The sequence below is a fragment of the Oncorhynchus nerka genome, linkage group LG25 (assembly GCF_034236695.1).
Source record: "Oncorhynchus nerka isolate Pitt River linkage group LG25, Oner_Uvic_2.0, whole genome shotgun sequence".
Taxonomy (NCBI): domain Eukaryota; kingdom Metazoa; phylum Chordata; class Actinopteri; order Salmoniformes; family Salmonidae; genus Oncorhynchus; species Oncorhynchus nerka.
This window is the reverse complement of record NC_088420.1, coordinates 48,366,114-48,378,650: the sequence shown is the minus strand read 5'-3', so window position 1 is coordinate 48,378,650 and position 12,537 is coordinate 48,366,114. Positions and strand designations below refer to the sequence as shown.

The window sequence follows — 12,537 nt, the reverse complement described above, 5'->3', positions numbered from 1 at the left end:
TTGGGGTTTTAGGCTGGGTTTCTGTACAGCACTTTGAGATATCAGCTGATGTACGAAGGGCTATATAAATACATTTGATTTTGATTTGATTTTGTATGTGTGAGTCTGAAACCGGGTTGTGGTTTCAAAACCCAAGTAACAGGTTGCTGGCTGACCAAATCCAGTTCATAACAATGTGCAGCCTTGCTTACTTAACTGAGTCTGCAGGGGGCAGAATAGAACAAGTAAGCTGGCTAGCCAACTTTTACATGTGTGTTGTGAACAACATTAGCGTGAGCAACAATAGTGACATGGTAGTTTGCCTTCAAAATAAAAGTCCCCAATTGAAACGGATAAAAATTGTGGATTCATGCCACAATTGGACTCGATAATGCAACAAAAAAATGGTTGGAATGCTATATAAAAATGGAACAATAGACAATTTGTAAAATGTATGTTGAAATCACACTGTTTGTATAAGATTCCAGAATTGCATTGAGGGGGGTGGCAGGTAGCCTAGCCTAGTGGTTGGAGCGTTGGGCCAGTAACAAAGGTTGCTGGATCGAATCCCCGAGCTGACAAGGTAAAAATCTGGTGTTCTGCCCCTGAAAAGGGGCCTACTGTTCCCCAGTAGGCCGTCATTGTAAATAAGAATGTATTCTTAACTGACTTGCCTAGTTAAATTAAGGTTCAATTTAAAAAGATGACAAATATATTGCATTGTACAGCCATACCCATGGATCTTGGGCCCTTGTCACCCACAGATTCCAATTCTAAAAAGAGTGTCACACAAATATTAGTGTCGTAGCTCTTATCGTGGGACTTTAACTGTGGGAATCACCTTACTATTTAGACTATTGTGCGTATTGGAAATTCATATTGCAATGTATAGCCTATGGATCTTGGGTTCTTGAAATGGGGTATCAGCCTACCTTATGGTTCATGGACCCAAGATCCATAGGTAAGGCTATACATTGCAATATGAATGTTCAAAACACACAATAGACTGAATTGTGAGGTGATTTCTCACAGTTAAAGTCCCGCAATAAGAGCTACGACGTGGATGTCACTAAGTCGACTGACACCAAATTTCATGAACCTAAGAGCCATAGGTAAGGCTGTACATTGGTCCACCCACACAGGCAGCGTTGTGAAGAAGGCGCAGCAGCGCCTCTTCAACCTCAGGAGGCTGATGAAATTCGGCTTGTCACCAAAAGCACTCACAAACTTCTACAGATGCACAATCGAGAGCATCCTGTCGGGCTATCAACGCCTGGTACGGCAACTGCTCCACCCACAACGACAAGGCTCTCCAGAGGGTAGTGAGGTCTGCACAACGCATCACCGGGGGCAAACTACCTGCCCTCCAGGACACCTACACCACCTGATGTCACAGGAAGGCCATAAAGATCATCAAGGACAACAACCACCCGAGCCACTGCCTGTTCACCCCGCTATCATCCAGAAGGCGAGGTCAGTACAGGTGCATCAAAGCAGGGACCGAGAGACAGAAAAACAGCGATCAAGGCCATCAGACTGTTAAACAGCCACCACTAACAATGAGTGGCTGCTGCCAACATACTGACTCAACTCCAGCCACTTTAATACTGGAAAAATGGATGTAATAAATGTATCACTAGCCATCTTAAACAATGCTACTTAATAATGTTTACATACCCTACATTACTCTTCTCATATGTATATACTGTATTCTATACCATCTACTGCAACTTGATGTAATACATGTATCACTAGCCACTTTAAACAATGCCACTTTTATGTTTACATACCCTACATTACTCATCTCATATGTATACACTGTACTCGATACCATCTACTGCATCTTGCCTATGCTGTTCTGTACCATCACTCATTCATATATCTTTATGTACATATTCTTTATCACTTTACACTTGTGTGTATAAGGTAGTAGTTGTGGAATTGTTAGATTACTCGTTGGTTATTACTGCATTGTCGGAACTAGAAGCACAAGCATTTCGCTACACTCGCATTAACATCTGCTAACCATGTGTATGTGACATAAAAATTTGATTTGATTTGACATTGCAACATAAGTATGTCCCAATGCAATTCTGAAGTCTAATGCATCCAGTGTGAAAAACGTTTTTTTTTTAAACTTATTGTCTTTAGTTGAATTTATATCACAGTACAGCATTCCAACTTTGTTTAGCATTATCTAGTTCAATTGTGGCATGACGAGACTATTTGTATCCGTTTGCATCAGTTTCGATTGGGACTTTTATTTTGAAGGCGAACTACATTGTTGCTCACGCTAATGTTGTTCACAACACACACGTCCAACTTTTCGTAAGTTCAGAGGAAGGGCTAGGTAGCTAAAACAAGCTTTGAACTATTCAATGACCTCGTTAGACATAAATAGAATAAACACTTGACACAACGTATCACTGATGAGCTGGCAACTAGCAATGCCTAGCCACACAAGGTAAATTGACATCCGCGTGTCAACAACAAAGAGTGAAGCATGCTTACTGCTTTCAGATCTAGAACTCCATCCTTGGCCTCTTGTAGCAAAGTTACAAATTTTGTTGTAAGCAATCCTAGACTCTTCTCGTGTCGACTTGGGGTTTGAGGTTGAAGCGAATCTCCCATAGCTCCAAATTCGGTTCTTCCCGACTCCAGTTCCATCTGATTACGAAGTCTTGTTCAGATCCGTAGCTAGCTGCCTCCCCGTTTAGTCCCCTACTCACTTGCTAGCCAACGTTAGCTAGCTTCAGCAGGTAGCCTCTATCACACGCTGTGTTTTGTTTGACTATATAAAGTGCTTTGCACGGTAATGGTAGGAGAATCCAATGTGGCCCAGACTCTTGACCTGTTAATCCAGAACAGGCCTACAAAATATTTAAATGAGCATAAAGTCAGAAGCCGTTGCACACGCGAGGTATGCTGGGATGGTTTGGTTTAATTGGTTAGTGAAACTGAAGCTAAGGGGCCGTCTGCAAAATATGAGCTACTTAGAAAAACTACACTGTAAAATGTAATCGATGTACTTGACAAGAAAGTAAACTGTTTCTATTAAAACAGTTAGCGATATGTAATATTGCCTGATCACATCTGATAAATGAGACCATAATTCTACGCCTTTATGCGCAAATATTGATGCATTGTACAACGGGCGGGCCCGCATTCCAGCCGGTGTCTATTCCACTCTGTTCCATCAAACTGCACAATCTACTGTCTAATCACATCAGCCCAGACAGACAATTTATAAACTTGATCTCCACAGTAAAATGCATCTAGACATTATCTCCATTTTCTTTTAGACTTGGAGTCGCCATAATATGGCGTGTGGGATGCGGTTAATTAGGCTAATAAATTAGGATTAACTTCACAAGGTGGTGAAAGTGCACGGTGATCTTGATGCTCCTTTCCAATGAATATAGCCGTTTGACAAAGAAAAATATTATCGCTTTTATCCATAATAATCTCATAATGTAGACTAGCCTACCAGCACAGTTTACTTGTACTGTATCTGCAAACTGTTGGCTAGAGCGCACGTGCCAGAGACCAGAGTAGACACATTTGCTATTCAACACAACCGTTTTTGTGACACATATCGGTAGAGTTAAAAATGCCATGGAAACAGGTTGAATTTTAGATTTGTATTCGGTACACGAAAATTGAAGCGAAAAAGTAAATGTTGTGTGTATTACGTCATCACGCACTGATTTTTACTGGTGGGAAAACATGTATATTTGAGAATATTCGCATGAAAATTGGATGGAAACCTAGCTAGTGACAAGGACAAGTGTGATAATTAGAGTCGTCTATACAACACAACTAGTTTTAGTGAAAATGTTTGTTTAAACTTTGGACGACTGCGCGCATCCGTGTACGCGCATGTCTATAGCTTTGGAGAAGAGTAGAGCAGAGTGCAGTCACTGCTGTGGTTGGAACTGAACAACAAGTATGTTGGGCTCGTTCGTTCTGCTGTGGATATGCATCTGCCTCCTCTTCTTCTTCTTGAAGGTTAATAGACCCCCAAACTTTCCTCCTGGTCCACAACCCATTCCAATATTTGGGAATCTGCTGCATCTGAGCTTGGGGAATCCTATGAAAGACCTGGAGAAGGTATGCCTTGTATAAAACTATTTTATGCTATTTTAACTCTCCTGAAGACATTTACATTACATTTAAGTCATTTAGCAGACGCTCTTATCCAGAGCGACTTACAAATTGGAGAATCAATAAGCACTACTTGGATGTGTCAGGTTAAATTAATATTTCTTTTTTGCAATATGAACATAACATCTATCAAATAATTGTATCTAAGCAACCTTTGCACGTATGTCTATAATTGCGTAATAAGTGGTGCTCTGTATGCTGTTTGTTTCCTGTAATCATAAATCCATACTTTGATGGCCTTGGTATGACAAAGAACTGATTTTCTAATCACAGTTTTACTCAATTCAACAATTTCATTAACAAAATAGCCTTTAAAGGTACACTATGCAACTGTAATATTCTTAAAGTTGCACAAATGGAATATAACTTTACAGATAATGTTTGGAATTACACAGTTCATGTTTTCCTGTAGCTCCCATACTGCAGAATGAGCAATGATGAAAGTTTATTGTGGTTGGGGATAGTTTCTCAAAACCAAATGAAATTACTAAAAAGGTGTCTGGACTATTCCATAACATGCCATTTACATTTTTTTAAAAATCAGATTTGGTTTAAAAATAGTGAACAAATCCTTGAATATGTCCCATTCTGTAGTTGGCGAAGCGCTATGGGAATGTTTTCAGTCTTTATATTGGTGGAAGGCCAGCTGTGATTCTCAATGGGCTTGAATCTATGAAGGAGGCCCTGGTTACCAGGGCTGCAGATTTTGCAGGAAGACCCCAAGACCTTATGATCAACCATGTCACAGAAGGAAAAGGTAATATTATCAAAAAATACAGTACAGGACATTATCGATATCAACAAGAAAACATTTGAATCTATTACTGTGAAGAGCTCTATTCTGAAGCAACCTTTTCTTTCTATTTCATTTTTTTGCCCTTTAGAACATAACTATAATTTGATTGATATGTAAAAAAAATACTGACCTATTGTAATAAACTATCCCAGGTGTCATTCTTGTGGACTATGGCTCCAGCTGGAAAGAGCATCGTCGCTTCGCCCTAATGACCCTGAAAAACTTTGGTCTGGGGAAGCAGTCCATGGAGGAGAGGATTCTGGGGGAGATATCACACCTCATTGCACCCTTGGCGAAAAACGTTGGTATGAAAGTGGAGCATATAAAATTGTGTTTTGTTTTGTAGGAACATGGCCATTTAACAGATGTCCTTATACAGATTACCCTCTTGCTCAACATTAAAGAGAACAAAGTATCTCTTATCAAAGTAATACTGTTATTTTTCCACAGGAAAATCCATGAACCCACAGGTTCTCTTCCACAATGCTGCATCCAATATCATCTGCCTTGTCCTCTTTGGGTCGCGTTATGACTATAACGATGAGTTTCTTAAGACCTTCGTGAGGCTCTACACTGAGAACGCAAAGATCGCCAATGGACCCTGGGCTATGGTATTATACATAATTACAGCTTTTTGGTAACTGTATACTTACATAAAACAGCATAGAACAATCAAATCAAATTTATTTATATAGCCCTTCGTACATCAGCTGATATCTCAAAGTGCTGTACAGAAACCCAGCCTAAAACCCCAAACAGCAAGCAATGCAGGTGTAGAAGCACGGTGGCTAGGAAAAACTCCCTAGAAAGGCCAAAACCTAGGAAGAAACCTAGAGAGGAACCAGGCTATGTGGGGTGGTCAGTCCTCTTCTGGCTGTGCCGGGTGGAGATTATAACAGAACATGGCCAAGATGTTCAAATGTTCATAAATGACCAGCATGGTCGAATAATAATAAGGCAGAAGAGTTGAAACTGGAGCAGCAGCACAGTCAGGTGGAAGTTGAAACTGGAGCAGCAGCATGGCCAGGTGGACTGGGGACAGCAAGGAGTCATCATGTCAGGTAGTCCTGGGGCATGGTCCTAGGGCTCAGGTCAGTTGAAACTGGAACAGCAGCATGGCCAATGTTAATTACATTGCTTCCTGTAAATCACACCTTTTGGTTTGAAAGTAAATATGGATTGTAGATCGTTATGCAGGTTTCTTCTATTGACCCAGGTTTATAAAAAATTTAAAAAATGTCTCAACAACAAAAAAAATCAAATTTTTACCAATCGACAGGTGGATTTTTATTTTGTCTAACTTTATTTATTGCGACAAATGATGATGGAAATTGTGTTTTTCTAATAAATGATTGCCAAATCATTTTGAAGGTAACACGGGGCACATGCTGTCACCGCGTAACTAAAGCTCCACTCCACATTTAATTCTAAATGCCCATGCCTTGCGAAATCAATGTTTTCAACTATACAAATAGCTTTTCTTTCAATAATGTCTCAATTGCTTCGCCTTGCTTTTCTGGTTGGCTGGCAAGATTCACCATCCAATTATTTCAGATCTACAGGAGTGCAAGTTTCACCATGGCACGGCACGTGGCAATACATTGGCACATGAAAATTATTATACATGCCGGCTTTCATGGGCTAACTGAGACATTAAATAGATAGGTGGGAGGTGTTAAGGGCTATTGGCAATTTATTAATGTGCAATTTGCCTAATGGAACTTCAAGTATATGTGTGTGTGTGTGTGTGTGTGTGTGTGTGTGTGTGTGTGTGTGTGTGTGTGTACAGTTGAAGTTGGAAGTTTACATACACTTAGGTTGGTGTCATTAAAACTCGTTTTTCAACCACTCCACAAATTATAGTTTTGTCAAGTCAGTTAGGACATCTACTTTGTGCCTGACACAAGTAATTTTTCCAACAATTGTTTACAGACAGATTATTTCACTTATAATTCACTGTATCACAATTCCAGTGGGTCAGAAGTTTACATACACTAAGTTGACTGTGCCTTTTAAACAGCTTGGAAAATTCCAGAAAATGATGTCATGGCGTTAGAAGCTTCTGATAGGCTAATTGACATAATTTGAGTCAATTGAAGGTGTACCTGTGAATGTAAGGCCTACCTTCAAACTCAGTGCCTCTTTGCTTGACATCATGGGAAAATCAAAAGAAATCAGCCAAGACCTCAAAAATAATTGTAGACCTCCACAAGTCTGGTTCATCCTTGGGAGCAATTTCCAAACGCCTGAAGGTACCACGTTCATCTGTACAAACAATAGTACGCAAGTATGAACACCATGGGACCATGCAGCCGTCATACCGTTCAGGAAGGAGTTATACTTGGATGTGTTTGCTAATTGTTGAAGACGTGTTCCGTCTCCTAGAGGTGAACGTACTTTGATGCGAAAAGTGCAAATCAATCCCAGAACAACAGCAAAGGACTTTGTGAAGATGCTGGAGGAAACAGGTACAAAAGTATCTATATCCACAGTAAAACGAGTCATATATTGACATACCCTGAAAGGCCGCTCAAGGAAGAATTCAACTGCTCCTAAACCGCCATAAAAAAGCCAGACTACGGTTCAAAAAAGCCAGACTACAGTTCACATGGTGACAAAGATCGTACTTTTTGGAGAAATGTCCTCTGGTCTGATGAAACAAAAAGAGAACTGTTTGGCCATAATGAACATCATTATGTTTGGAGGGAAAAGGGGGAGGCTTGCAAGTCGAAGAACACCATCCCAACCGTGAAGCGTGAGGCTCCTTTACTGCAGGAGGGACTGGTGCACTTCACAAAATAGATGGCATCATGAGGAATTAATATTATGTTGATATATTGAAGCAACATATCAAGACATCAGTCAGGAAGTTAAAGCTTGGTCGCAAATGGGTCTTCCAAATGGACAATGACCCCAAGCATACTTCCAAAGTTGTGGCAAAATGGCTTAAGGACAACAAAGTCAAGGTATTGGAGTGGCCATCACAAAGCCCTGACCTCAATCCCATAGAAAATGTGTGGGCAGAACTTAAAAAGCGTGTGCGAGCAAGGAGGCCTACAAACCTGACTCTGTTACACCAGGAATGGGCCAAAATTCACCAAACATATTGTGGGAAGCTTGAGGAAGGCTACACAAAACGTTTGACACAAGTTAAACAATTTAAAGGCAATGCTACCAAATACTAAATCACAGGAAAAGTTCATGGAAGCATAGTTAATGGATGCTGCAATAGTAGTTCTGACTCATTACTTGGTCTTTCTCCACAGCTTTACGACACATTGCCCATGCTCCGACACCTTCCCTTGCCATTCCAGAAGGCCTTTCAAAATGCAATTTGTTGCAGACAGATGTCTCTTGGACTCGTCACTCAGCATAAGGAAACCAGGATTCCTGGGGCGCCAAGGGACTTCATTGACTCCTACCTGGATGAACTAGACAAAGTGTGTTAATTTTGTTTATGGGAGTTTAAGTGCTTAGATTAGCGGGTTTGACCACATCATCTATCATTATGACTAGGTTGTACAGTGCCTTCAAAATCATCACAGTTTTCGTCTGACACTGCTGTACTCTCCCCCACCAGAGAGGAGATGATGGATCTTCTTTTTCAGAGGCCCAACTCATAATGTACGTCCTGGACTTGCACTTTGCTGGAACAGACACCACCTCCAACACACTGCTCACTGCTTTCCTCTACCTCATGACCCATCCAGAGATTCAGGGTCTGTTTGCTTTATCTTCTAATGCTGACATTCAGAAAGTGTCTTTCTACTAATAGAGTTGTTGTATCTCATTCCTAAAAAAAAAAGGTGTCAAGCAATTTTGATAAGCACTTTTGACTTAAGTCCTTTTGTTGACAAAATCCCTTCCCTTTGGTCTTCTCAGAGAGGTGTCAGCAGGAAATTGACACGGTACTGGAGGGGAAAGAACACGCATCTTTTGAGGACAGGCACAGGATGCCTTACACTCAGGCAGTGACCCACGAGAGTCAGCGCATCGCCAGTACTGTCCCCCTCAGTGTGTTTCATAGCACCACCAGAGACACTGAGGTGATGGGCTACAGTATCCCAAAGGTGAGAAGCAGCAATACATCAAAAAATGTCTTGTCTTCTCATTTCAAAATCTCTAACATAATGTTCCTTATTTCTTCTCCACTTGGATATGTCTCTTCCTCTCTCTCCATTTCTTACTTGCAGGGCACTTTGATCATTCCAAACCTTACCTCTGTGCTGTCTGAAGAGGGTCAGTGGAAGTTCCCCCATGAGTTCAACCCCTTAAACTTCCTGAACGAGCAGGGCGAGTTTGAGAAGCCCGAGGCCTTTATTCCGTTCTCTGCAGGTGAGGGATAGAGCAAAACAAAGTGCTTTACTGATGTTGTTGACATCATAATACATAAAGGGCTCATACAGTTTGTTGTTGTTGCAGGGCCCCGAATGTGTCTTGGAGAAGGACTCGCTCGCATGGAGCTCTTCCTGATCATGGTCACTCTGCTGCGACGCTTCAAGTTTGTCTGGCCTGAGGATGCGGGGGAACCTGACTACACCCCTGTGTTTGGTGTAACCCTGTCCCCCAAACCCTACAGACTGGGTGTTAGACTGAGAGGGAACTAGTTAGGCGGAAGCTATTCTAGACAGAGATCAAATAGAATTGGTTTAATATAATATGTAATATTATAATCATTCTACTTAATTCAACTATCTATATGTATTTGTGCTTAACACATTTTTGTTTTTCATTTGTCACAATTTGCTTATGTGAATATGTAATAAAGGACTCATTACACACACCATTGATGGGAAATCTCTGATGTTATAGTGTTCACTCTCTACATAAACAATATCGGTGATGAGATAAGAAAGTGTCAAATTCATTTATATGCTGATGACACTGTCATGTACTCTATCGCTTCAACGGCTGACCAAGCATTATCACTATTGGAGACAGATTTTAAGATATTACAAGGGTCTTTTGAACAGCTGGAAAAAAACACAGTTTATGATTTTTAAAAGGTTCAAAAAGTTGTTTGAAAATACACTTGCACTTACGAGCTTAGATGGTCTCTGCATATAAATATACTTACTTTATCATTCAACCATATCCCTGTCTTTTAAAATGCATATTGACAAACTAAAAATCAAGCTAGGCTTCCTCTAGAAACAGAACAGGTTTGTTCTCTACAAATAGAAGACAAATTGTGCAAGCTACTTTTGTCTGTTATAGATTATGGGGATATTATCAACGTGCATGCTACGGCATCAACACTTAAATCGCTGGATGCTACTTATCATTGCACATTTAGGATTATTACGGGTGTTAGCTACAGAACTCACCACTGTGTTTTATGTCAAAATGTGCGTTGGACTTCGCTGTCCATGAGACGAGAACAACATGCTCTCGTGTTTGTCTATAAAGCACTTCTGAATAAACTACCTTCTTATCATCACTCATCAATATTAGAATTAGAATTCCTAAAAACCAAGTCTCAAGTATGGATTACACTTGAGGCCCATGTGGTTTCCAGAGTTGGGTATGGCTGCCTTTTCCTGTTATGCTCCTTGCCCATGGAATAGCCTGCAGACTAAACTTAAACTTGAGACTCTTGTCCCACTTGCCCATTTTAAACATTTATTAGAGGATTTTTATTTTTGTATTGCCTGTAACTGTTTTGGGTAATGCAAGTTCTTGTGCTGTTAGGGGAATAACCTGTTAGGGGAATAACCTGTTAGGTGAATAACCTGTTAGGGGAATAACCTGTTAGGGGAATAACCTGTTAGGTGAATAACCTGTTAGGGGAATAACCGATGTGTAAATGTAATAATCTGCTGCTGTATGTTTTTTTGTGTTTTCTGTGATGGTTTTGTTTGTCTTGTGCAATTTCTTAATCATTGTACCTGAACTGTATGTGTACGCAGGGCTGTAAAAGAGACCTTGGTCTCAGTCTGTGTTCCTTATTGAAATAAATGTATACTAATAGGCTTTCAGTACCAGTTTTATGGGATAGTACTTTCAAAATGTATTGTGGGAATCTGTGGCTTGATGAATTCTAAATAAAAAATGTAATGTGGGATATTTTACTGCAGTGTACTTTATCAACACAGCACCTTTCACATAGTTCATGGACAGTGTATAATAGTACAACTTGCCTAGTTAAATAAAGGTAAAATAAAACAAAACTTAAAGTTAAAGTCGGAAGTTTACATACACCTTAGCCAAGTACATTTAAACTCAGTTTTTCACAATTCCTGATATTTAATCCCAGTAAAAAATCACTGTTTTAGGTCAGTTAGGATCACCACTTTATTTTAAGAATGTGAAATGTCAGAATAATAGCAGAGAGAATGATTTATTTCAGCTTTTATTTCTTTCATCACATTCAGAAGATTACATACACTCAATTAGTATTTGGTCAAATTGCCTTTAAATGGTTTAACTTGGGTCAAAAGTTTTGGGTAGCCTTCCACAGGCTTCACACAATAAATTGGGTGAATTGTGGCCCATTTCTCCGGACAGAGCTGGTGTAACTGAGTCAGGTTTGTAGGCCTCCTTACTCGCACACACTTTTTCAGTTCTGCACACACATTTTCTATAGGATTGAGGTCATGTGCAGTTGCAAACCGTAGTCTGGCTTTTTTATGGCGGTTTTGGTGGAGTGGCTTCTTCGTTGCTGAGCGGCCTTTCAGGTTGTGTCGATATACACATGTATGACTCGTTTTACTGTGGATATAGATACTTTTGTACCTGTTTCCTCCAGCATCTTCACAAGGTCCTTTGCTGTTGTTCTGGGATTGATTTGCACTTTTCACACCAAAGTGCGTTCATCTCTAGGAGACCGAACGTGTCTCCTTCCTGACCGGTATGATGGCTGCATGGTCCCATGGTGTTTATACTTGCATACTATTGTTTGTACAGATGAACGTGGTACCTTCAGGCGTTTGGAGATTGCTCCCAAGGATGAACCAGACTTGTGGAGGTCTACAATTTTTTTCTGAGGTCTTGGCTGATTTCTTTTGATTTCCCCATGATGTCAAGCAAAGAGGCACTGAGTTTGGAGGTAGGCCTTGAAATACATCCACAGTTACACCTCCAATTGACTCAACTGATGTCAATTAGGCACAGTCAACTTGGTGTATGTAAACTTCTGACCACTGGAATTGTGATACAGTGAATTAAAAGTGAAATAATGTGTCTGTAAACAATTTTGGGAAAAATGACTTGTGTCATACACAAAGTAGATGTCCTAACCGACTTGCCAAAACTATAGTTTGTTAACAAGACATTTGTGGAGTGGTTGAAAAACAAGTTGTAATGACGCCAACCTAAGTATATGTAAACTTCAGACTAACTGTAGCTGCCAATAAGCCTGATAGATTTTTTTATCAGACCTGTAAATATTAACATAATGACAATGTTGAAAGTAAGTTAAAACATGACATGATTTCAATATCCAGACGTTGTTCTTCTGTGCGTGACAATAGGTGTTGAAACCTTAATACAATTGAAAATGTGTAAATGGGGTTGTGTGACAAGGACCAAGTTATGCCTTTAACTCAAAACTGGATCAAAATGGCTGCTATTTAATGAGAATAAATTTGTGAAGATAC

General features: G+C 40.1%; 2 protein-coding genes across 2 annotated transcripts in view; one reads left to right on the top strand and one right to left on the bottom strand.

Moving 5' to 3' along the window:
* The window catches only part of e2f4 (E2F transcription factor 4), a 30,761-nt gene extending 27,843 nt beyond the window's left edge, over nt 1-2,918 (bottom strand). Inside the window, exon 1 of the mRNA XM_065009829.1 lies at nt 2,491-2,918. Within this exon, the coding sequence (XP_064865901.1) occupies nt 2,491-2,646 (156 nt within the window). The 5' untranslated portion in view covers nt 2,647-2,918. The remainder of the gene's footprint in view (nt 1-2,490) is intronic.
* Nucleotides 2,919-3,880: 962 nt separating this feature from the next.
* On the top strand, nt 3,881-9,722 carry LOC115109605 (cytochrome P450 2F2). Its single transcript, XM_029634708.2, has 9 exons — nt 3,881-4,089; nt 4,738-4,900; nt 5,092-5,244; nt 5,390-5,550; nt 8,206-8,379; nt 8,520-8,658; nt 8,822-9,009; nt 9,133-9,274; nt 9,362-9,722. Exons 1-9 carry the CDS (start codon nt 3,928-3,930, stop codon nt 9,544-9,546), a joined length of 1,467 nt encoding a protein of 488 aa, XP_029490568.1. The 5' UTR covers nt 3,881-3,927; the 3' UTR covers nt 9,547-9,722.
* Nucleotides 9,723-12,537: the final 2,815 nt, after the last annotated feature.

What these genes read in the sequence shown, in the direction of transcription:
- LOC115109605 (XM_029634708.2), top strand. Translation starts at nt 3,928, where the DNA reads ATGTTGGGCTCGTTCGTTCTGCTGTGGATATGCATCTGCCTCCTCTTC. An exon ending in CTATGAAAGACCTGGAGAAG is followed by an intron (nt 4,090 to 4,737) that starts GTATGCCTTGTA and finishes CCCATTCTGTAG; the next exon opens with TTGGCGAAGCGCTATGGGAA. An exon ending in CTTTATTCCGTTCTCTGCAG is followed by an intron (nt 9,275 to 9,361) that starts GTGAGGGATAGA and finishes TTGTTGTTGCAG; the next exon opens with GGCCCCGAATGTGTCTTGGA.